Here is a 26,690-nt window from a genome sequence, read left to right as displayed (position 1 = left end):
TCTTGGCGTGGCTGAGGGAGGGCGATCGGGGCATAGGATGAGGAGGTGTGTATGCGTGGTGTGTTTGCTTGTGTGGAAGGTGTGTGTTTGCGTGAAATTTTCTTGTTTCTTGCTTAAAAATTAAAAAAATTTCCTATAACTCTATTTTCTAACTTTTTTTTTTTTTTTTTTGATTTTCTTTCAGTCTAAAATATATTCTACTAAATTGAATGAAATTGTTTTTGTTTTTTTTTCAATTATTGATTTATATTATATATATGAATGAAATGAAAAATATATAAATTATGAATGAAATAAATAAAATTTGAAATTTATTATTGTATATGAATAAATAAAATAAATTAAATTTGAAATTTACAGAACGAACCTGAACCGGCAAAACCATCGGTGGTCAATCATGGTGAGTGATTTCTTATAATTTTTATAATTATAAACATACATTAACATAATACGTATGTAATTATATTAACATTACATCAGTTTATCAGAGATAGACAATGGTGTAATAACCGTAACCGGTCTTTCCAAGTATCAATAAATCTGTGGTTTTTTGACAATTTCTTAGTCTTTTTCATTCAATATTACATAAGTGCTAATAGGGTCTCAAAGTGGAACCTAACGTCGCCAAACTTCCTACGGGTTAAAAAGTAGTCGTTCATTTTTTCCTTTAAAAAATAGAAGTCTTTCTGATCCTGGAACTAAAGTGCTTATACAGGGTGTTCTGAAAAAAATGCTCATAAGCCAGGGGGTGATTCCTCACATCAAAAGAAGAAAAAGAGTTCTAATTAACATGGGTCCAAATGCTTGGTTACTTACCAAGTTATACAGAGTGAAAGATTTCGTCTGAATTCCAGTTCCCTGCCCTACGGGTATTTGTTGGCTTATGGCAACATTAACATTTTATCAAAATCTTTGGAGAGAAATAGTACAGGCTCAGCCTAGTTTTTCCACCAATGTCATAATTGTATTAAGGTTATAGTGTTTTGTGCAATAAATGAATAAATTAATATGTTAAATTCAGCGTACTTTATGTAAAATGAACTGAGAAATTGAATAAAACAGTTTCCAGACTGTTAGCTACAGTATTTTTTAAGATATGTGACAAAATACGCGAAACTTGATCTCGAAAAACAAGTTCCTTTAAGGTTTGAAGCAGATTTACTGTGTTAAATGTACAGTAAACACAAAATATTTTCTTACAAAACTTGTAGAAAATTTAATTTTAAAGAGAAAGATGTAGAATAAGTCTATAATAGACAAACGCAACCTTGGAAAAATAATCCTTAATTACATACAAAACGCATGAAAAATAGAGAGCTTAACAGATTTTGTCTATTTTATGAACGTGATGTTTTATCATTTTAGATAAGACAATAATAAGAGTTGAATAAGACAGTAATATTCATAATGAATGATTAAATAAATAATTATTATTATATTTTTTTATATGCTAAGTAGTGACAAATTAGATCTTATATTTAAATAAAATAAGGTTAGAAAATGGAGTGGCATAGAACTGAAGTAGTGACAATGAGCAAGTAAGTCGTAAGGTCGAGAGACTAGACTCTCCTCGACGATTTTAGTCTAGCCATTGTGAGTTGAGCCATATTCTAATATATCTGCTTGTTCTAAATACTCGTGAAGAATTGCTTTTGAAAATAAATAAATACTTGTATTTCTCTACTTACCTTGTTTGATTTTGTTCATTTTCAGATCCTCCACCACAATCCAATGATTCGGCTGCCGCAACAAATGGCCCCTATGTGGTCAGCTCCTTCAGTCAGAATCCAGAAGCTATCATGCGTAAGAGGATGTCGTCAAACAGCAGCACAGCTGTTGCTAACAACGACAACAACAACTCTCCCTCGAAAAACGTCAGCACCAACACTGTGGAACCGTCCACTTCGACACAGTCAGCCAACGGTTTGACGCAATTTGGTAACACTTTGACCCAGTCCGTGAACGGTGCCACTCTGGCCCAGTCCATGAACGGTGCCACTCTGGCCCAGTCCATGAACGGTGCCACTCTGGCACAGTCCGTAAACGGTGTCGCCTTGTCGCCGAACAAAACCTTTGTCGCGCAGGCGGCGGGTAATCAACAGCTGTTGCAAGTGGTGCCAATCACAGCGTTGGATTTGCAACAGTTGACCAGTGCTACCAACCTGACTGGTGTGGTGGGTGGGGGAGGATTGGTGGCGCTTGCCAACCTAACGCCGGGAGGTCAAATGCAGCCTGATGGATCAATGCAGCTGTTTGCATGCAATGCCAATAATGCAGGTAATTTCACCTCATAGGACACATTTATCAAATTAGATTATCAAACCTAATGGAACATTAAATTCAAATGATCCACAACCAGTTTCTAGGACACATTGAATCTAATGGACCATTAAGGCTAGGGCCACACGAGTGCAAAAAGTCCGTCCGTTGCAACTTACTTTTTGACGGCCGTCGCCAATGACACCACACGAGCGTTGAGTGTGGTGCGTCAACGTCAGTTGGCTTTACGCAATTGAACCAGACGAAGCAATAACTTTTGCATGTATCGACGTGCGTTGTAGCATTTCTGCGCAGTTCAAAAATCACCGTCCGTTACTTGGTACGCATGTACCTTGTGTGCTGTCACCAATTCACTTCTATGTATTTCTTCAACGGACATAAAAAAGTAAGTTGCAACGGACGCACTTTGTGCGCTCGTGTGGCCCTAGCCTTAATCTATAGGTTTAGTGGTTTATTAGCCATGGTTTAAATGGTTCACTGGCCAGCTTCTAGGAAACTTTTTAAATCCAATGGACCATTGTATCTAAATTATCCAGGACCAGTTTCTAGGACACATATTAAATAGTCTAATGGACCATTAAATCTATAGGTTTAATGGTTTATTAAATTAAATCAGTATCCTAGAAACCGGGTCTGAATCAATTAGATCATGTTACAATTTGTCAAGTGCCACAAAACAATAATTTGAGTTATTGTGAGGTCCAAGTTATAAAGGAATTCTAGATCGCGACAGTGTATTATTATTATATCGAGTGACCTGGCTGGCTTAGGTTTGGTGTCAGAGTTTTCAGGTCTCAACTGGTCAATTTCAGGGCCTCCGACATGACCTAACGACTGCTTTTTAGGCCTTCAAATCAAATCAAAATTTTTATTCACAATCCAAACAATTGAGGGTCCTGCCAAACCCGAGGGTTTTTCGGCGGGTGCCCAGTTACAAAAAACGAGTTACAAAAGATAATCAAACTTAGACAAAATAAATATGACACTTCAAAGTGTCTTCATAGAAAATAACTGATGCCGGTATATCTGATTAACTGTTTATTCTTCTTTGATTTAATCAATAGCCTAATATTTGATTTTTCAAGAAAATATATTTTTAAATGTTTCAATAAAATTCTCATAATTGAGATTAAGTATTTTGTTAATTAATTATATTTCTACATTGTAAAAACGATGTGGCATCGTTGCGGAGCTAGAAAAGGATAGCGCTTTCTGCTTTACTGATTTATATACAATGATAGCAACACCAATATTAGTCAAATACTGCCATTATAACGTGGACCTCACTATAGTTTATCAAAATACTTTTCAAATATGTACAGTTGAATAATTTTAAGGGAATGTGTATTCACATTCGTATACTAAACAATAATAAGTATAAGGCTGGCCACTAACGTTTGGACATGAACATGTTTATCATGCACATACACATGTTCATCTTGAATAATTGATGAGTGATTATGATAAATATCACATGACCAATCAGTCTCTATGGAGACAAGCTATAATAATAAACAGTTTAAATGTTATTAGCCTTATTCAGTAAGTCTATTCTGTTATGTAATGTACACGAATTTCGATTTAATTAAAGCTCTTAGTTTGATTGACAAGAGTTAATTATTATTTCAATGAGCAAACATTCTGCTGTGATGAGATAGCAATGTATGATGAAATGTGAAGCATGCATGTCTACCGTTACTGGCCAACCTAAGGGAATAATTAATAAGGGAGAAGAATAGTTTTGGGCCAAGCCTATTGTTCTGTCCCAATCATATTTATCTAAAGAAAGAATCGGCTAATACACGTATGGGATAGGAAATTCACGAATGTCGCATCATCACGTCTGAACTACTGGACTCATAACTTTTTGCATATAGATTCTTGATTTACCGAGCATGGTTATATGCCTATTTCCAATTCTTGAAGATTTCATTTCGTCAAGTTTTTAATTAGACCCTTGCGGAGCACGGGTTACCTGCAAGTCTGTAATAATGGTATTCACAAATTAATTAATATTTAAACTTACGTGGATGTTTGTGACAGTTGATTGCTTTATTTATCCATTTATTAATAATCAATCTACCTATTACTATTTGAATTTGAAATTTATTCACAACATGTTTTACAAATGTTTTTACAATGCAATTATTCGGGAAAACAGTATCATGATGGAAAAAAAGAAAATAAATTTAATAGCTTAACAGCTGTGGTTGAAGTTATAAATACACTATTGTATGTAATATGAACGAGACAGTTATTAAATCATTTATTCTAAAAAATGGCTAAATACCATAATCTCGTTTTTGCAGCACAATCCGGCCTGACACTCCTGACCGCACCTTGTACCGCCTCCGCCGCACCGCCTCCAGCCGCTGCCGCCTCCGCGGCCGCTACCACCTCCGCGGGGGCAGTGATCGACCTTTCGGACGACGACGATCCGCCTCCTTCCGCTGCCGCTCCCGCTACCGCCTCCTCTCCCGCTGCCTCCGCTAGCGTCACACCCACACGCCGCAAGCGACAGGCGACTGCCGATCCGGACGCAGTCGCTTTGCTCGCCAAGCGGCTGTTGGACGCTAGCGGTCAGTCGCAGGAAAACGGCGTCATCAACCTTGATAACGACTAGGATGCCGCGCTCTGTCCGCGTCACCAAAACTGTCAGATGTTTACAATATGAAAAAACGCATTCTAATTTTATTTTCCAAACCCGCCAGAATGTTTAAAATGTACTCCACTTTTATTTCAACATTTTTTTATTTTTCCTCTCGGAACCAGCGTGGATAAACTATAAAAAATATAATTGAATGTTTACCGAAACTGTCACAATGTTTACAATGTGAAAAAAACGCGCTTTAATTTTATTTTCCAAACCCGCCAGAATGTTTAAAATGTAGTCCACTTTATTTCAACATTTTAAATTTTTTCTCTCGGAATCATCGTGGGTAAAACCGGATAAACTAAAGAAACTATAATTGAATGTTTACCGAAACTGTTGTGATTTAAGAGGTTTTTTAAGAGATTGATTTAATTGTTTGAGAGATTGATTGTTTTAAGAGGTGTGATTTAAGAGGATCTGTCTGTAGTGGCTATTTTATTATTAATTGAACTTTGAATTGAAAACTAATGATATTGCCATAAGTTGTAAATTTCAATTTTTTACATTTTCTCTGAACGCTGTTTCAAATTCATATCTTCTTGCGAAAAATGTGACTATTATTTTACAGTTTAATTTATTATGGAGATGCATGATTGGTGAATGTATACAGGTATTATTATGTTGAATACACTTAGGGCCGGTTTCCGAGCTCGGGATTTAGCTAAGTTATAGACTTTAAACAGCTGGAGTCAGAAAATTAGCTTTCCAAAACGGGGCAGTTTTTATAATAGTAGTCGCAGTTTCTATTTTCTCATTTCTATAATTAGAAACGTTTTTCCTTGACCAAATTAAACATTTCTAAATAATTCAAAATAGCTGAAATTTTACACTATTTTCTTTTATTTTTATTTTAGGTTCAATTTACCAGTTTTTTGAAATTTAATTCAAACGTGACTATGCCAATGACTACGACTACGCCCCGTTTCGGAAAGCCAATTTTCTTACTCCAGCTTTTTAAGTTTAGAACTTAGCCAAATCCCGAGCACGGAAACCGGCCTTAATATTTGAGATGTAACTAGTCAATATTTATTAACTGTTATCAACAATCTGTAACATAATTTTTAAAACTTGAAAGCTTTTTTAAACTACGCACACAACAGTGCCAGAAAAAATATAATTCCCATAAGTTCCAATATAAGTTCCGATTATATTCGGTTATATTATATTATATTATATTCCAATTATATTAAATTATAGCCCGGCCGAGTGAGTATGAATAATAAGGCGGGGTGCACACCAGTTAGTCAAGACAAGACAAGACATGATCAGACACGTTTAGTCTCAATACTTCACATAGTTGCTTATGAAGACATGTCTAATTGCAATGACTAATCAGTTTGAGTTGCGTCATAAGCAGCTATGTGAAGTATTTTGACTAAACGTTTTTTCTGATCATGTATTGTCTTGACTTGACTAACTGGTGTGCGCCTAGCCTCACATTAGAACTTATTTAATTATTCAGAATTACAGAAGTTTCAGAAGAGTACCACAGGCTTACGCCCAAAACGGTTCAAATTCTAATTTATACAACAGTCCAAATGGGAATTATATGTCTGTCTACTGTTGACTGTTGTTTGCGAATCCAGCTTTATAATTATTCTAGAAACTATTTGAGTTTTTTTTTAATATTTTTTCTGTCCATTACAGCAGAATCTCATTGGAAAGCAAACCTTAACCTTCCGGTAGTCGCGCCCTACTCAATCACACGAACAGTCGCGTGTTGTATTTTTTACAACATCCCATTTTCCAAGTGTTATGTACTCTGTTTACTGTCAAAGCATATTAATTGATTGTATAATTACTTTTTCCATCTTCTTGGATTATTTTACGCCTATGAACATTTGGATGATTACCATTTCATAGCCCAATAAGGTACATCATGCAGAGCCATCAACTCTGTGTTATTGGTCCGTTTACAGTCCCCGTATACAGTCTTTCCCTATCTTATGCACAGTGCGACTTATACACTGTCGCTACTAAATGGCACCTAAAGACTGAACTATTGCTCGGTTGATACTGCAACCATGGAGAAACAATAGCGTAAGTAGATATCCCATGGTATAGGGCGTTTATGTCGCAACTTTTACTGTTATCCCAAGCCGATAGTTCACGTTTTTCTTTCCCAAAAAGGTGTGTGATGTGTGTGGCTTGATATAACAGCAAAAGTTGCGACATAAATTCCCTATACCATGGGATATCTACTTACGCTATTGTTTCTCTATGCTGCAACTCAGTGGAGTGATGGGGGGAAAGTTTTGGAATGCATAGGTGACTCATTCACTGACACCACCCCATTCAATAGTTTTGTGCAGCAAAAAAACAGACATTGTTGTACTTTTTACAACAGCGCGACTGCCGGAAGGTTAAGGACAAGTGTGTTGCGCGTAAATATTGACAAGTTCTTCCAAAAACTATTGTTTTACTGATAAATATGTTGAACCACTGACCTGTTATTGTCGATCATTCAAAATGTATGAACAGATACATGTGCATACATGTTTTGTCTTATCATAGTTTACATCTGATACGAATGAGATGTCTAACACATATAGGAACACATCTCTTAAGTTTTTGTGTAGTTGAGAAGTTGATATTGTGGTAATTATTCATATTAAATAAAAATAATAGAAAAATGTCAAAAACCACAGATTTTATTAAAAGTAGAAAGACCGGTTTCGGTTGTTACACCATTGTCAATCTCTGATAAACTCTCAGTTTATCAAATCAAATCAAGTTTTTTTCAGTTTATCTACTTTTAATAAAATTTGTGGTTTTTGACAATTCTTAGCGTTTTTATCAACATCTCTTACCAATGAACAAATATGTTTTTGTATATTTCTTTACAAGTTATACGTTTGAAATAATTTACTATTAAGTTCCTGAATCAATTTTGTCATGAAAATTCCTGAATATTTGGTAGGATATCCTCGATCTCGATTATAATTACATGAAGTTAATGCTATTTGTTTTTATAATATGGTGATTTTTCTTGAATAGTTGCAAATTACTAGTTTTCAACATAGTTCCTGGATAGAATCCAGAATCAACATAGAATCCCGATTGATTCGAGTTTTAGATTGATTTGTTAGTACCAGTATACTACAGCTTTTTGTGTTTTTTTACAATTTATAGCTAAGTTTTAGCCTAGTTAATTTTCATTAATGCAAAAATAAGCGTAAGGTAAGCGATGGATGGAGTTGTTACCAATTTTAATTGATATCCATCAGTTTCTCAAATCGCTTTTAATCATTAATGCATGGTGCTGATCTAATTTTAAGTACAGTATTATAATAATTTTCTAAAATTTTCCATCCATACTTGATTGCAAAATTAGTTACTTTGTAGTTGTCCGGTGTGTGAGTGTTTTTTATCATGTAGATTGATAATTCAATTTGAATAATTGATCATGTTTTAATTAATTTACAAACTGTAATCCAAAAATGTCTCTATTTTTATCCTATTATGTGTATGAAAATAGCGGAATTGAATTCCTGACAAAGCTATTAGTCATTCAACAATCCTAATAGGCCTATATATTTTATCTGTGTTGAAATCGTTATTAAAAATTTGCTTTATTTCTCAAAGTTTAATATTCTGAAGTTCTGCTTCCATTGTTCTACTGAGCAGAAGAATAATACAATTGGTTCAAATGGGACTTTTCACACATTGACTGCAAATGTGTAAACAAACCCATAAGAAAAGTGGTATTTTAATTCTCCTCAGCTGAGCTAAAATTCATGGAAAAGCAGGTCTTTTTAAAGTTAACAGTTCTCTTTTTAGAATTCTGAAAAAGAGATAATTTCTAGAATTGTGATGGTTTTCTAAGAAATTTTAGGGCCGGTTTCCGAGCTCGGGATTTGGCTAAGTTCTAGACTTAGTTCTACGCCCCGTTTTGGAAAGCTAATTTTCTGACTCCAGCTGTTTAAAGTCTAGAACTTAGCTAAATCTCGAGCTCGGAAACCGGCCCTTAGAGTTTGAAAATACTCCAACTAAGGAGACAATTATTGTAAAACTAACATTGCAGCTTTTAGAAAACTTCCACACCTAATACCGTTCTAGGGATTATGTTTGTATTTTTGTCATAATTTCTCATAATTCCGTTTTAGGAATTGTAATATTATGCATTACGTGTTTTAATGTATGTATAATAGCTTGTGATTGCTACGTAAGTATCTTTTATATTCCTTAAAATAATGATTACTACAGGATAATATATACAAGAATCCTGTAACACTCATTATTTTCAAATATACCAGTCTAGTTTTCTATAGACTGAGTTTCGATTTCTTTCAAATTACAGTACAATGAATCTAAAAAAATGAATCGAACTTTGTAAATAATTATCTACTGTTAAAATGAAAATAATTTTAAGAATGAAAGACTGTATCGATATTAGACAAGGTTACGCAAGTCTTCTATGTTGAATATGATCATCAATAATATAATATAATTGTATTCAATAATACACATTCAATTCATTGAATGTATCTTCATTTCTGTAATAATTCTAATATAATTATGTGTTTCTTTCAGTTGTATTGAGGTATAGTGATAATTTTATTAGTTTCTTTTCAACGATTTATTCCAATCTCATGTTTAAGAAATATATATTTTTAAATGTTAACCTAAGATTATTTCATATGATAATATAAACATATTGTTTATTTCAAGTATCCTTGATTTTTTTAATTTCTCCCATAATATCCTTTATTTTTACTTTCCTTGCCCTATTACCATAGGTAAGGAAAGTATTGCTTTCCGAAAAAAATTAAGGTACCCCAAATTCTAAATATCTAATCGTTTCAAGGTCCCCTGAGTCCAAAAAACTGGTTTTTGGGTATTGGTCTGTATGTGTGTGTGTGTGTATGAGTGTATGTGCGTCTGTGTACACGATATCTGGCGGCTAAAATGGCGAAAATGTTGTCAAAAACTGGGTTTTTCGTGATTTTCTCGGAAACGGCTCCAACGATTTTGATCAAATTCATACCTAAAATAGTCATCGATAAGCTCTATCAACTGCCACAAGTCCCATATCTGTAAAAATTTCAGGAGCTCCGCCCCATCAATGCAGATAGATTCCCAATTATCAGGCTTCAGATACAATTGGAATAAAAAAAATCAAGTGGAGTAGATTGAGCATGAAAATCTCTACAATTAATGTTCAGTAACATTTTCACCTAAAATTGAAAATAAGCTTTAAATTCGAGAAAATGTGATTATTCAATTGCAAATTATTGTTGATTCTATTAAATCATTCACTATGAAGAGATAGCAGACCTCATGTGTGTCTCCAGCGTTATTGCCCTGTTACCAGCTGGCTCAAATCTTTGAATAGTAGACTTGAGATGCGCGGGAACACTAGCGTCAGGTGATCAATTTTCATAACGGCAAGGAAAGTTGTGTGAGTGCGCCACACCAGATTTTTATGCATTTTACTTCGAGAATAAATTGAGATCTAAAGATATTTTTTACTTTGAGAATTATTGAGGTCAAAATAGTAGTTTGTGTAGCTGAAAGTGCCAGGGGAATATTAATATACCTAACATAATACAGGGTGTTTCAGAGGAACGGGAAATTTTGAAAGTTGAATAATTTCAAGAAAAACAAATCTTTAAATAAAGTTTTTCATATCATTCAATAGTAAAAATAATGCCATTTTAGAATAAATAATATCTTAACATTTATCTTTTGAAGATGACATCTTGCCGGTGTATTCCTTTTCTACGCAAATATTCTTGTAGTTTCTTCATCACATTGTCCATGGTTTGACGTAACATTACAACTGGAATTTTAAATCGCTTCTCGAATCCTGGCTTCAAATTCTTCCGTTGTTGTAGAATTGAAAGCCAAGATGAACATGAATGTTTGCGTAGAAAAGGAATACACCGGCAAGATGTCATCTTCAAAAAAATGATTGTTACGGTATTATTTATTCTAAAATGGCATCATTTTTACTATTGAATGATATGATCAACTTTATTTAAAGATTTGTTTTTCTTGAAATTATTTAACTTTCAATATTTCCCGTTGCTCTGAAACACTCTGTAAATTGGGAGTTACCATGGATCGTAGCATAGAGAAATAATACCTTACGCTATTGTTTCTCTATGATCGTAGTCTATCACGGTGATGTCATGCTGACTCTCTTCTGAAACTTAGCAGCCTTTGTCCTGACAAAAATTTCAAGGGTCTTGATGTTGGATGTTGTGATTATGTGGCTTACCATGGATTTTACCATTTATTGCTCGCATGGCATTCTGTTGTGGGGAGGATCAAGGCATGCATTGCCTGTTTTTTCGTTCCCAGAATAAACTCCTGAGGCTCATGTTCAAACGCCTCCACGCTTCTCTAGTATTCCATCATTCTTGTATTCATATAGTGAGGTCTGCTTTTGGTGGCTCGTTGGAGTAAGTGATAACGTGCCGGTCTGATGATCTAGAGAACCCGAGTTCGAATCTCGACCGGGGCAAGAGTTTTTGACCACAGCACAATCACATAGATATGGCCACCTCGTCTTTCGGAGGAGAAGATAAGCCGTCGGTCCTGACTACCTAAAAAGTAGTTGTCATCTCTCATCAACATCCCTCTCACTCATTACCCACCTAGCTTATGTGGGCTTCACCCTCAGTATTATTATTTACTTTATAATGGCAGTGGAGAAAGATGAGAGAAAAACGTTGCAGATCCTCTGTCTTGTCAATGCCTTCTTTAGACGGTAGGTCTAAAGATACAGGTCACCTGATACAGTAGGTCACCCTGATACAGGTTTATTGATGTAATATTAACTGTTCATTCTTGTCAAAAAATGACTAGCAGTCCGATATTTTACAATAAATGAATTAATCACTCACTTTGACAACGAGATCTTTCGGCAGGTTCGCCATCTTCTTGGTTGTACTCATAGACAAGTAGAAGGATAGAATGGCAATTTTTAGTGTGCTGTTGGTGTCTATTGGATTAGTGCCAGTTGGTGTCTATTGGGTTTGTTGTGGCTGAGAAGGTAATCAAAAAGGATGTGGGATTTGAAGTTGGTTTGTTCGTTTAATATACATTGTCTATTGCTTTTAAATTGGGTGTATATCTCAAACTGTTCTATTGTGTCCAATTCTGGTCCTTTGTTTTTTATGTGTATGATTTGTAGATCAGTATTTATGTTTGTGTGTTTGTGATTTTCTTGAATTAGGTGGTCGGCAAATGTAGATTCTGTTTTTGTTTTTAGTCCCTGTATATGTTCCTTGTATCTTTGATTGAAAGAACGGCCAGTCTGTCCTATATAGAATTTATCACATTCAGAGCATTTTAGCTTGTATACTCCTGGGAGTTTGAGTTTTTTGTTGTCTTGAATTTTTTCTCTTTTATTGATTTGCTTGTAGATTTTATTTTTTGTTCTAAATGCCACTTTATACCCAGATTTTCCAAACATACTTCCTGTTCTGTTGGATTTGTTGTTTATGTATGCCAGTGTTATGAACTTCTCAGTTTTGTCCTTCTCTTGTTTTTTATTTTTGATTTTTTGGAGTAGTTTGTCGATTAGGTTGTGTTGGTATCCATTCTGTTGTGCTAAATATTTTATGGTATTGAGTTTTGCTTTGTAGTGTTCAGGTGAGAGGGGGATAGTTTGAAGTCTGTGTAGCATAGATAGGAAAGCTGAGTGTTTATGTTGAACCGGATGATTTGAGGAGTTGTGAATAAGGGTATCTGTCATGGTTGGCTTCCTGAATATGTTGAAGGAGTGTTGTTGGTTGTGTTTTGTGATACTTGAATCTAGGAAATTGAGGGTGTTTTCATGTTCATATTCGGCTGTAAATTGGAGTTTTTATCGATTTTGTTAATTTTTGTTCTGAGTTGTTCACATCTCACATCAATTATATTTTATTAAGCAAGAAATTACATTTTTCAATAATTTCATACTAAATTTTCATAATAAATTAAGATGAAATATTTTGTGAATTAGTTATCAATTTATTCTACATTGTTAAAAGACGATCTGGCAGCAGAGCAAAGCGAGAAAGAGATAGAAAGAGAGAGAGAAAGATAGAGAGAGAGAGAGAAAGATAGAGAGATAGAGAAAGAGATAGCGCTATCCGCTTTGTTGAATGATAGACAAGGATATAGCAATACCATTGCTAATTAAACACTGCCATTATAACGTGGACCTCACTATGGTATAGAGTATTCTTCAAGGTATACAATACTCACAGTCCCAAGTCTTATTACGTTTACCATGTGGTTGTATATTCCTAATAATAACACAATTATATTAATTAATAATAACACAAGGCACAGAAATGAAATTCGTACTGAACTGCAAAGGACAAACTATTATAAGCTGAATCCTAAATATATTGGAAACAAAATCCTCAACGCCTTGCTAGAAAATGCCCAATAATCTATTATAATCTCAGATTAATATTTTTATTTGTGCTAAACGTAGCCCTAAAGAAAAAAGATCATCACAGACTGTTTGAAGGCTGATCAATTTAGAGTCAACAGAGTTTTATTTAGGGCTACAGAGATCTTAGAATAGTAATTGTTGTCTATGACGACTATTGTCAATTGGTATTTTCTACCAACTATTACAAATAGTTGAAACGAAATTTGATTCTCCAGTATAAGAGCAGAAGAGTATTGTGATAAGATATCAAAGTATATGATAACCAGTATACCAGTATAAGATAACAAGTATCAAGGAAATTCATGATTCTGTTGCTGCCTTTCGACAGGATCTGAACTCTCAAGAAGCGAAATTGTCTGAAAACTCCAATTTCTTAGAGGATTTGAAAAACGAGAATGTGAATCCTGAAGTGCAGCGTTAATAAACTAAAATCTGAATTAAATGACTATAATCTTTCCCTACAATACCAGAGAAGAAACACTGTTGAAATTTCTGGTTTACCAGTTCAAAGGGGGGGGGGGGGGTAGATATTTTCAATATATAGTTGAAAAATGTTCTCTTTTATGAATCACGTTGATAATGATAAAACTGTTTATAAATTAATTACATTTTCCAATGCTATTCGATTAATAGTAGACAAGTAAAAACTTATATTAATGTAAATTACTAGAAAATATGCAGCCTTAAACTTTAACAATAAATATTGCATATTTGCAATATTGCATATTAGTCGACTCAATATAGACAGGAGCTGTGCTTGCAATTTATATCGTAGTTCTGATTTTTTAATATATTATTTGGGTGCATAAGAGAAGTCCAGAACCAATTTCTTCATGCAAAATTTCCTTCTGCTAAATACAGAATGGCTCAAAAACCTCGTATTTTCGGCTCATTTTCCAGTTTTCAGCTATTTCTGCCAAATCTCGTAATCGGACAGAAACATTTGCTCTCGTCTTTTTTATAGATTATAAAATTCTGAATAAAATGAGATCATTCGGAACTCTCTATCTCCAATGAGTACTGAGCTATCATTTTTCAAAAATGAGTGAAATTTGAAGAAAAAAATCAATTTTGATTAATTTTAGTTTGTGATAAACAATATCTTCCGATTGTTACCATTTAGATGTATAATTCAAAATCCCTCTGGGCGTATTTTTGTGCTCTACAATATGAGATCAGGTAGAGCGCTCTATCTCATATACATTTTCAGGTACACCTGACAACAATGCTCCTTGTATTGTAAAAAACACCTCATTTTCAGCTTCAACTATCATCACCAACTACATTGTCCTCACATTGATATTTCGCACAATGACATAAGTTCATGAGATTATGTTCTATGAGAATCACCCGTTAGATGCACTTCATTTCAGTATTTCCTAGTGGAGAGGCGCGCTGAAGGACATCTCAAAGATCAAAATTTTTTAAAACAAAATATTTATTGTAAAAAATCAGAACTACAATATAAATTGCATGCACTAATGTATATAATGACTGGACTATATTATAGAATGTATCTTCTAAAATCACAATACAGTAGCCTACCCTTTAGCTGCATTTACACCAAAGTTATTAACAAAATGTTTATTTTTCCGTCCTTATAGATTCTATTAGATTGAACATCACTTATTATACACATGATGTGCATATGTGTTTGTCAAGCTCCGATTTATCTAATAGAATCAACAAAATAAACTAAACAATTTGTTAATAACTTTGGTGTAAACGCAGCTTTACGGTGGCTAGGAACTTTCCTAAATCACAAGGTAAACAAACAAATTAACAATCAATTTATACAAATTATTATGTTATAAATACCATATTGAACTCAAGCACAAGTCCAAGAAGTCTTCTATGATCCGTAAAGTTTATTAAATTCAATTGAAATCACTCAGTTGCACTAATTGTGTTTTCTACATGGTGTGAATTCAATTGAAATCATCGACTTTCAATAATTCTGTACTCTCCATGAAGTTTAAAGGATTCAATTAAAATCACTCAGTTGCACTATTCTGTATTCTTCTTGAAGTTTAGTAAGTTAAATTGAAATCACTTAAACGCACTATTTTGTATCCTTTTTGTAGGCATTGAAAGCATTTGCTTCATAATGATTCAGTTCTTCCAAGCTGCGCTTATAATGACCGTGATGAGAGGGTTCATGTTTTATCTGTAAAAAAATGTAAATCAAAACATTATTTATCTATCTATTCAATGATACACAAAACACAATAATCCATTTAAATGATTGGGGGAGGACCAACAGGCACAGCCCAAAACTGTTTCTACCCCGAATTTTGATTCATTACACTATTCATTCATAGATTATCTGATAGATTCATTAGTGTAAAATTGTATTACAGTGAGATTCATTTTATAAATCCAGCAAACCTGATTGACATTAGTTTGCTATCCTTGTGTCATTAGACAAAGCAGATACGGTATCTCTATCTTTTTCCAACGCAGCTAAAACGTTCGCTATGGAGAAATATAAAGGACTAACAAATTGATGTTACCAGTATTCTTAATTACCGTACCGTATTGAAATACATTGTTAGCCTAAATCATGAAAGATAAATTTCCTTGATGACTACACCTTTACACTGTATTTGAGAAAGTATCAATTGTAATTGAGAATGATCATTTGTATTTGAGAAAACATCACATGTAATTGAGAATAGTGAATTTTATTTGAGAAAGTATAATTTCAATTTGGGAACATACGATTTGAAATCGAGAAGTTGTCAGCTGTAATTGGGAAATGATTTTAAAAACCAGTACTTCCAGTACCGTACTCATACCATTTTTCATAACTGTACTCATAGAAAATAATATGATAATATATTTAATATTGCAATAAAACGTTAAATTTTTGAATAAAACATTATTTTCAAGCCCCAAAATCCATTGAAGGATTGCCGAATTGTTTGATCGAGAGATTCAATTGATTGATGATGAAGTTCAATTGCGCCGTAAACAGAGAATTTGATCTTCATCAAGTGCAATGTTTCAAAATGTTTGGAGACAAAAGCCGCGTTGCCAATACATAAAAAGAATAATATATACTGACTAGCCGTCAGGCTCGCTTCGCTCGCCATATCCGTCTAGCCAGGGGGCTCCGCCCCCTGGACCCCCGACTGGATCGTCCAAGAATGAGATCAGCAGGCTCGCTTCGCTCGCCTGCATTTTTATCATATGTTAGGACAATTCAGTCGGGGGTCCAGACTAAGCGTCTGGCTAAACGGATATGGCGAGCGAAGCGAGCCTGACGGCTAGTAATATAATATTTCCAGGATTGAAGTAGCAGTGCCCAATCAATTTTTCCGCGATAAATGCATTTAAATCTTCAACTTGGTGCCAACCTAACAAAGTCAACTCAACTTAATGCCAACCTGACAAAATTATTAATTTAGTTGCCAGTTAACAACTGTTTCGAAGAGGTACTCTATCTAGATTATAGTTCTATAGTAGCATATGATATGGAAATTTCAATTATGATTGAGAGATTGGGAGAAGAAGAATATACATGCTAAAAGACGAACTTTAAACCCTTAAAAACCACCCTTAGAGTTAAAATATCGCCAAAAGATTTCTTAGTGCGCCTCTAAAGGGCCAACTGAACATACCTACCAAATTTGAACGTTTTTGGTCCGGTAGATTTTTAGTTATGCCAGTGAGTGAGTGAGTGAGTGAGTGAGTGAGTCAGTCAGTGAGTGAGTGCCATTTCGCTTTTATATATATATAGATTAATCATTCGTAAACAGTACAGGGGAAATACTTTCACCATTGAAAATATTAATTTTCACTCATGCAAAGCCTATGATAGTAATTGGAATTCTGTGTACGTAGTACAGTATCTTTTCCTGCTCAAAAAAAAAATCAAAATTTTTTATTCACAATACAAACAGTTGAGGGTCCTGCCAAACCCAATGGTTTTTCGGCGGGTGCCCAGTTACAGGAAAAAAATGAGTTACAAAAGATAAATGAACTTAGACAAAAAAAAATATTACCCTTCAAAGATTTTAAGTAAAAAATGAAAGAAAACTAATGCAAAATGAAAAAATAAAATAAGAAATATACATCAGATTTTGATACAGAATTAATAAAAAAATGGAAAAATGAAAATTTATTAGAAAGGAATGAAATAATAAGGAAAAGGGAAAAATTTTTTTACACAAGTAATAGTACATTTTTATCGTTGAGGCAGGCGGCAGTGACAATAAAAGGAAAATTTCAAAACTTCTGCCAGCAAAAATTGAAAAATTATAATAATGTAAACATATACTGTCATTTTTTTTAACTTGACATTTCTTAAATTATGTGTACGTTTGTAATATTATTAGTTTTATAAATTGATTGTGGAATAAAACCTGTAATATAGGCTACAGAAAAGTCACGGCATGTCAATTGGAAAATGTTCCCATTTTCAATTGATATCTTATCATTTACATTTGACAATTTCTCAAATACAATTCACTCGCTATTTTCAATTACATGTGATGACTTCTCAAATACAATTGACTATACTCATCTACATCTGACATTCTCTCAATTACAAGTGATTATTCTCAAATACAAATGATATAGGTACTTTCTCAAATTAACTTGATAGTTTCTCAAATAAAATTGGAAAAGGTGTAGAATATAATTATTTAAGATCGAATTGAGTGTTATTAACAATAATCAACATTTAATATTTCTATACCACAATAAAATTTAATCACAGCTATGTAGGCTACTATATATAAGGCGGTGGCAACAATGCATTTCAAGTGACTTTATATTGTGAATCTAATTATTAATAGTTGAGATCTTCATCAAAGTGCTTTCTACAACATACTTCTCCTACCTACATTTGCTAGTGATATCATGTAATGGGTTCCTTGCTGACTGGACACAGTAAAAGTAATGATTATCACAGTGTTTTAAAACAGTACACGCATAGAGAGAATATAGCATAAGAAAATATCTCATTGTATAGGTCATTTATGTTCCAAATTTCAAACCGATTTTTGTCAACTCAAACCGATTACTATCGACTACTATCCTATATTACTGTTTTGGCCGGGTGAGAGTGTAAGAGCGGCACAGTATGAGAGACCATCAGCGTCATTTCTTTTAGTTAGAAGTACCGTACATAGTAACCACTAAACACAGTACAGCTACTTACTAGTAGTTGTGTGACCAGTAAACCTTGCGCAGTTATAAACTACAGCCTTGTCCTCTAATACTGTCCATCAGAGTAAATTCTGTCCTGTTGGCGAGATATCAGTGTATAGACGCGACTAATGGCTGTTTAGGTTGTTGTATCGACAATGCTAATAATTTGATGTAAACAGCTATGCTGCTATCATCAAAAGCTTACCGAGTTGAAAGCAGAGAAAAGTCGGGAGAAAATACTATGCTATTTCAAGTTATCAATTGCATGCCTCACTGCATGCGATTAATAGTCCACACAACAGACTGTGGTTTTCTGTATAGTTTTTAGATCAAAAATTTCTAGTTTCATTCAAAATTTAGACTTTTTGAATAATTATTAAGTTACTGTTCTAGATTTTTTGATTCTAGACTCTAATATTATCTATTTGATTCAAAATTTGCTCGTTTATCTAAATATTGAAGAGCGTAAATTGCATTTTGAAAAGTGAAAGTGACATAACCAACATTTTGATTTGGACAGTACAGTATAAATTGGAAATGGAACAGTTTTGGGCATGAGTCTGTTGTGCCTTTCCTCATGTAAAGTATTTTTTTGTACACATAAATAAACTGTGATAAATAAGATAAGATAAAAAGCAGTGTTTTCAATAAGTTACATTGAGATATTGCATTGCATGCAATTTATAATCCACTCGACAGCTGATTTATGATGAATAATTCTATAGTCTGATTTTTACTCTAATATTGGCGTATGAAGGAGGCTCCTTTTCCTTTTATATTATCCATGAAATGCAAAATTTCAAAAAACCTTGCATATACGTCGATGCGAAATTAAAAAAGGAGCATACCTGTCAAACAAATTTCATGAAAATTTATTGCTGCGTTTCGCCGTAAATGCGCAACATATAAACATTTGAACATATAAACATAAATAAAGAGAATCTTAGACCTCACTTCGCTCGGTCAATGACTAAACAAATTACAAGTATTCGCAATGACTAAACACAGTACTCGCCTCATAAGTGGTACTCTTCTCTCCGGATCCCTTGAGGGCAGACAGTGCTGCAAATGCCAATGCCATCATGGACACCATAAGAGCCTTTCCACTCATGGCCGCTACGCCCGCCATCACCATAGACAACATGGATGCCTTCATTGCCATCGCTAGACCCATCAGACCGCTCTGGTCTTTTCTCTTACGACCTGAAGGAAAAAATTTCAAGATTTTCTTTCATCATACAAATGTTTCGCATTGCTTGTGGGTTCAACGAAAGTTAACTTTCCTGGAGTTGTGTAATTCTAAATGTTTCATTGATTACTGTAAGTTGGTCCTTTTTCTGTTCAGAAAGTAAGTCGAATATCAATTGCAGAAGACTTGATAGATCCAGCAGAGCTTCTCTCTTGCGTTCAAAAAAAATTCAAATTTGCATTCTTCATACACATGCTTTGTAAATATATTGTGTGAATTTACTTTTTTTTTCTAACTGGTCGAGATAAGGGTGAGAAATGAAGTCTAATTTAATCAGGATTTATTTTGAAAATAATGAATACACTAATGAACTATGTGAAAACAGTTTCCAGGTGAATAAATCAATTTAATATGAATATTTTAATGATTTTATAATATTGTTCGATTTTCAATATAAGCACAACTTAAGCTCGGGATACATATATCCGCACCGAGCCCGTGCCGAGGTACGGCCGAGCTACGTCCGCGACACGGTGATGGTGGTAGGAGAACACACATATCCGTGCGACAGCCGAGCGGCAGCAGTGTCTCAGTTCTGTAGTGCTACTGTCGTCTGATTTCGGAATGTGTTAAACTATTGGTAATAATATAACACTATTAAAGCTTGTTACATCCGAATTAAATTTAAATTTTTCAATTTTAAACTAATTACCTGTAGACGATGAAAATCATAGTTCTGGTAAATATTTCGGTGCATAACAATACCACAATCAGTCATGTATCGGGAATATTATAAGCAATAAAATTGTTAGCTTCTATCTTATGTATTTAAACGTAATTAGTTTTAAATTTAAAATTTAAGACACAGTCACGGTTTCCTCCTTTTATACTTTTTGTTGTTTATTTTATTACATCTATACCTTTGGCATATTGACTTATTATTTGGTTATACTTTTACTTTTGGTTTAACTTATTTTCAGTTCAACCATATTTTTCATCACTTTGATCGTAGAAATTGGAAAATTCCGTATCTCTTCAATAAGTTTTCCACTCTCTATGTTAAACGAGCCCGCACCGTCTCCGTCAAAAATTAAACTGAACTAGTCGGTGACGGCGCGGGCAACAAATACGGTGACGGTGCTGACGCGGTGCGGTGGTATGTGTCCCTACACGTCTGAAAGCATTTGTTTTCTCACTCGCCGTAGTACATTCGACACTCGGCCGTATCGCGGCACGGGCTCGGTGCGGATATGTGTGTCCCGGTCATTATAGGAGTTTTAACAAAACATACCTTGATGTAGAAGTTCATTTTTGTTGCATAAGTAATAAATCAAGATATTCATTATATTGATTAAGTTGGTACGGTACTCCATTTTCAACTGCGAATCCAAAATCTCACTCACCATCTTAGATTAAAAGTGGGACAGGATTCAACCTAATTTTGAGCATTCTATTTATTTGAACAAACTTAATTTTATTATCTTATTTACATTTGCAATCTGAATATAATTGGATAAGAAATAATAAGGCAATCTACCTAGCACATAACTGACTGTTATAAGCTTATTTTCTAGTCCAATTTCTATTTTTTCCATACAGGCTATAATTCTCATGAGACTAAATCCTAATTCATTCTATATAAATTTTATCAGAGATGACAATAAATTATTAATGCGGCACAGTAATTAATACCATTGGATAAGCAAACAAGAGCGTATCTTTCTCTCGTTGAGGTTGAGTGGTAGAGAGGACTTAAAAGTCCTAACTCCGCCTAATAATGAATTTTTTCATTTTCATTTTCTCTATAGAATTCAACACCTCTAATTCTATAAACTGTCATATTTTCTAGTTCAATTTTTTGTCTCCCCTTATAAATTTTCAAGAATTCTAAATTCTCATGTAACTGATCTATAAATTACTAATCGTTTATTAAATAATTATAAACACATTCATTTATTCTAGTGTGTTTGATTTTGTTAAATTAAATGGAATGAAAAAATCCTTATTTGGCGGAGTTGAGACTTTTTAGAACTAAATTCTAAATACTCGTGTAACTGATTCATAAATTATTAATTATTTGATAACACATTCGTTCATTCTGGTGTGCTTGATTTGATTAAATTAGATTGAATGAAAAAATTCTTTATTTGGCGGAGTTGGGACTTTCTAGTCCTGTATACCACTCAACAAAATGTGCAGTTGAATAGATAGATTTAATTCTTTTGCTATCGGACCATACAGTCATCAGCAACGTCAGTAGAATATTCATAGCACTTAACACTTAATTAAAAAGAATGTGTGAAAAACTCCTCCAAAGAATAGAAGGGGTTTGCACGCAGAAGAAATAGTGATTTGCTGAACAAAGAGACTGGATAATTTTTTATAGATTCTGGCAACCTATTGCAGTAGACCTTTGTTCCTAAGACGTGATGGGACTTCTGTACTTTAGTTAATCACTGAATGTGCATAATTATCTCACAATTTGTAATTTTACTAAACTAGAATATTATATTCTACTATTCTAACCTTCGACATTGTTATCAGCACTGAAGATCTGCTCCAGTGATCTGGCTCCCTTAGACAGTACGGCCTCATCCAGCAGTTGTATTTTAAGCGAAATTGATCCCAAATAGGTGTTGACGGCCTTCACTAGGGTGTCAAAGTTGAATACATCCAGGGAGGTGAGCTTGTGAGAGGCGGGAAGGTCCCAGCTGAGAGACAGCCCGGGAACTATCTCGAGCGGGGTTCGACTCTCGATACGGGCCATCATTCTGGTGATTCCCGATTTTAGACAATCGAGAGTGCTGTTCGAAAGGCAGGTGAATGGTAGCTGCAATAATAATAAACTTGAAAATTAAAAAAAAAAAATGGAAGTAAGGAAAATGAATAACTAAAGCTGCGTTTACACCAAAGTTATTAACGAAATGTTTATTTTTCCGTCTTTATAGATTCTATTAGATTGAACATAACACATCATACACATGATGAACACATGTGTTTGACAAGTTCCGTTCAATCTAATAGAATCTATAAGGACGGAAAAATGAACATTTTGTTAATAACTTTGGTGTAAAAAAAGTAAATTCGTATGGTTTTGTTGGTGGGGAGTCCCTTGCGGGAAGGTCACACCGCCTGAATATAATGATTCAAGCCGTCAATGGGCCTTAAAACTGTCATACTTCAGCCGGGACCGACAGTTTAACGTGCCCATCCGATAACACGGGAGTGATCTGGTTAAAAACTTTGGTGTAAACGCAGCTTTATTGTGTTTGATATTTTATTTGTTATTTATATTATTATTATTTATTCGTCCAATTTACCACCCACGGTAGGGGTATTTGGATTTGTCGATATTATGTATTCAAATAAAGTCATATTTCAATTATTTTAGATAGCAAAATTACATAAAAATATATAGGCTACATAGTAATACTGAGCAGCCTAACTCATCTCGTAATGTGCTTCAAATTCATCAATTGTGTATGCACAAATGCTCAAAAGCTGCTCCTCCATCAATACTCTGAATTTACGTCCTGTATTTTCTCTTATGTTAGCTGGTAATTTATTGTACAGTCGAATCCCAGCACTCTTTACTCCTCTCTCATACATGGTGGTCCTGTGTGCATCATCTCGCAACTCTTCCCTATGCCTTGTTCTATAATTGTGGAAATGTGCGCCAGTTCTGAATTTATTCTTGTTCCTATCTATGAAACATACGGTCTCTAGGATGTACAAGATTGGAAGAGGGAGAATTTTCATCTCTTTGAAGTATGGTCTGCAGCTTGAACGTATGGATTCTCCAACAATCACTCGTATTGCCCACTTCTGCATACGGAATATGTCTATCACTTGACTAGAGTTCCCCCAAAATATGATACCGTAGGTCAGAAGAGAATAAAACAGTTAGTGATTATTGTTAGTATTGTTAGTGATGTTTCAACAAAGAAGTTTGAGAAGCAGGCAATTTTTAGCTACTTCAGAAAATGGAAAAAATAATTTGAAAATAAATAAATGGTGGGAGTAAGGAGAAAAATAATGATTTACTGTTTGGCTTGAGAATATGCAACACCAGCACGAAACGGACATCGCCACACCAAAAGAATGTGAGAGTTTTTTCACTTAAAAGTTATCAAAATACAATAGTAAAAAATAATAACTTGGAGTATGATCACATTGGATGTAATAAAGAAACGTGAGCTAGTGCAAGTGTGGTCATACATGACCAAGCGTTCAGATGAGAGACAAAATCTGGAAAGAGCCATATAGGAACACTCACTGAACGCGTGTACTTTCTGGTGGCGTTCTGTGAGAGCAGCTACAGGCAAGTCACAACGTGTTTCGAAGGATCTTTCCAGATTTTGTTTCTCACCTGAGCGCTTGGTCATACATGACCACGCGTGCACTTGCATTTACGTGCATCCAATGTGATTATACCCTTATTGTGTTTGATTTGCTCTTTATTTATTTATTTTATTCACAATCACAAATCATAATTAAAATATGATTGGGAGAAGACAACAGGCATAGCCCAAAACTGTCTTCTCCCAAATTTTTACAAATAAAAGTTGCAAAAAATAATGAGGTTAGATTTCACTTTTCACTTCAAAAAGTCCAATTTACACTTCAAAACTAATGACTAAACTAGAAATTTCAAATTTTGATATTTTAAAACTAATTAACAACAAAAATATCTCACTTAATTCTCTACAAATTGGAAATTTTTGAGTAATTCTACAAAATTTTGAACCAGAAAAGAAACACAACTTCACTATGTTGTTCAATCTATTATTGTTAGTGAAGTTGATATTTTATAGAAAAGTTTTAGAGACAGGTGAATGGTAGCTGGAACAAGAATGAAATAAATAAAATAAGCATTCAAAAATAAAGGAATGATGAATATTATTTATCTTTTTATTACATTCCACAATCGCAATATCAGGTTAATGATTTAAAGAGAACCAACAGGATAAACCCAAAACTGTTTCTCAGCCTAATTTTGATAAAAATAAAAATATTAGAGGAATTAATATTGTGATTATTTTCTATGGTTAGTATCATTCACTAATATTAGTGAACGTCACCAACTTTTATCTTGATGTTATAAAGAAGTTAGGAAGGCCGTAGGTGAATGGTAGTTGAAATAAGGATACATATAAATGAAATTAAAAAAAAGAAATACCAGTAATGGAAATTGACATAATGAAGAGTGTATGATTTATTTCTACTGTTAGTGATATAGATAGGTTACACGGTATGTTTAATTTTTTTTTTGTTTAATAAGCAAACAAAAGAGAAGCAATTGAAAAGAGTTTTAGGATCAATGGACAATTCTCAAGCATCTTACAAATAGGTTTTTGATACTTCCTTGATTTTCGAAAATTAAGAAAACCTGTGAGGAGCAGGTCAGAAGTATTTATGGAAAAATAATAAATTGGAATTAAAAAAGGAAACATCAGTCTCATAATCCATGCACAAGCCTAAATCTCACGTGAGCATCACCCTCGACAAAAAATAATAATGACATCCCCAATAATGTGCAAGCGGAAACTCTATAAATAGGTAACAAAATAATCATCATTCTTTAAAATCCCCAGACGGCAGGTTCACAATAAATTCATTAAGACCTACAATTTTGTAAAGCAGAATGAGAAAGAAAATTTATTAATATGGAAGAAATACTTCAAATAGTTGATCATTTTATCAAATAATGAAATAAAAATACTGTAACAGCATTTTCCAAGCAAACATTTTATCACTGACATTGGTTTCTGAATAGCTGTGAAGGTAATATTGTGGTAAATATCCACATTCAATAAAAATACTGGATATTGTCAAATCAGATTAATTATTAAAAAGCGAAATATCAGTTTTAGTTTCTACACCATTATTAGATTATTAATCTCTGGTAAACAGTTTGGTGTGCCAAAACCGAAATTTCGATTTTTAATAGATCGCTGGTAAACTATATCAAGTTTTTTTATTCAAATGGAATTGTTGTTATTAAGAACTCAGTTGAGTTATTGTCATAACAAAGATCAATAAGAAACATTTCATCCATTGTTCTTTTTATTAATAAATAGAATTGAATAAACGTATTTTTATTAACAAATAGAATTGAATAAACGATTTAAAAATCATCACACAAATAAAATGATCAAATCTAACCATAATTGAGAAAATAATATTTTTCACTCACCATTTTTTCCAAATCGACATCAGTGTGATTATTCGACAAATTCAAATCATTCTCATCAACCGCTGTCAAATGTTGGCTGCAATCAGTGGGTCTAATACCAAACATAAATGCAAGTGACACACAAACAAAACTTAACAACTCGCTCATGGTTTTCAAATAATCAATAACCAATTTCTAAAAAACCGATATATTATCAATCCTGCAAAAATCTGTTAAAATATCCTGTATAACGTTTCAAATTATTATTTCTGAAATTCCTAGAAGCCTACAGAGCTCCTTCTTGATAACATTTGTACAAAAATATACTATCTATGATTTTGAAAGTGATTATTATTAATAAATATATCAAATATCTACAAATCAACCCTGAATGCAAGTATCTGTTCTAAAAGTCAGAATGACTTAGTCGGAAATGTTTAGAAATTAAATTTTCAAAAATCTAGTGAAGATCTTCCTTGTAGAGAAAAGATCTGTTCAAATATCCTCCAGCAACTGAACAATTTTTCACATCATCTGCCACATTTATAGCAATGTCAAAGTTTTATTACAGAAGTAAGAAAGTATTCTTACTTTCTTTCTCATTTTTCCTTCTTATCCTGGTTCTTACAGCAACCAATTCTTCTCCCTCTTCTTCTCTTCCTTCACCTCATTTTTATTTGCTGCCTTCTTCTATTACTTCGATTCCTCTCCATCAACACCTCCATCTATTTTTCTTCTCTCCCTTTTTCTTAACCTTCTTATTATTTTCCATTTTTTTCTCCTTCTCATCCTCCTTCCTCTTCTCATCCTTCTATTTCTTCTCTTCGACTGCTTCTTCTTT

General features: G+C 33.7%; 2 protein-coding genes across 2 annotated transcripts; one reads left to right on the top strand and one right to left on the bottom strand.

The window, feature by feature from the left end:
* The first annotated feature begins 267 nt into the window (after positions 1-267).
* Positions 268-5,800, top strand: LOC111050366 (nuclear pore glycoprotein p62). The gene is made up of 3 exons (XM_039427658.1): positions 268-400; positions 1,714-2,277; positions 4,590-5,800. Exons 2-3 carry the CDS (start codon positions 1,800-1,802, stop codon positions 4,901-4,903), a joined length of 792 nt encoding a protein of 263 aa, XP_039283592.1. The 5' UTR covers positions 268-400; positions 1,714-1,799; the 3' UTR covers positions 4,904-5,800.
* A 9,500-nt stretch (positions 5,801-15,300) lies between these two features.
* Positions 15,301-26,241, bottom strand: LOC111050360. Its single transcript, XM_022336672.2, has 4 exons — positions 25,871-26,241; positions 22,201-22,504; positions 19,501-19,688; positions 15,301-15,495 (listed from the first exon to the last, which is right to left on the bottom strand). Exons 1-4 carry the CDS (start codon positions 26,015-26,017, stop codon positions 15,391-15,393), a joined length of 744 nt encoding a protein of 247 aa, XP_022192364.2. The 5' UTR covers positions 26,018-26,241; the 3' UTR covers positions 15,301-15,390.
* Positions 26,242-26,690: the final 449 nt, after the last annotated feature.

Source organism: Nilaparvata lugens, chromosome 5, assembly GCF_014356525.2.
Source record: "Nilaparvata lugens isolate BPH chromosome 5, ASM1435652v1, whole genome shotgun sequence".
NCBI classification, from domain to species: domain Eukaryota; kingdom Metazoa; phylum Arthropoda; class Insecta; order Hemiptera; family Delphacidae; genus Nilaparvata; species Nilaparvata lugens.
This window is presented reverse-complemented; position numbering and strand designations above follow the sequence as displayed.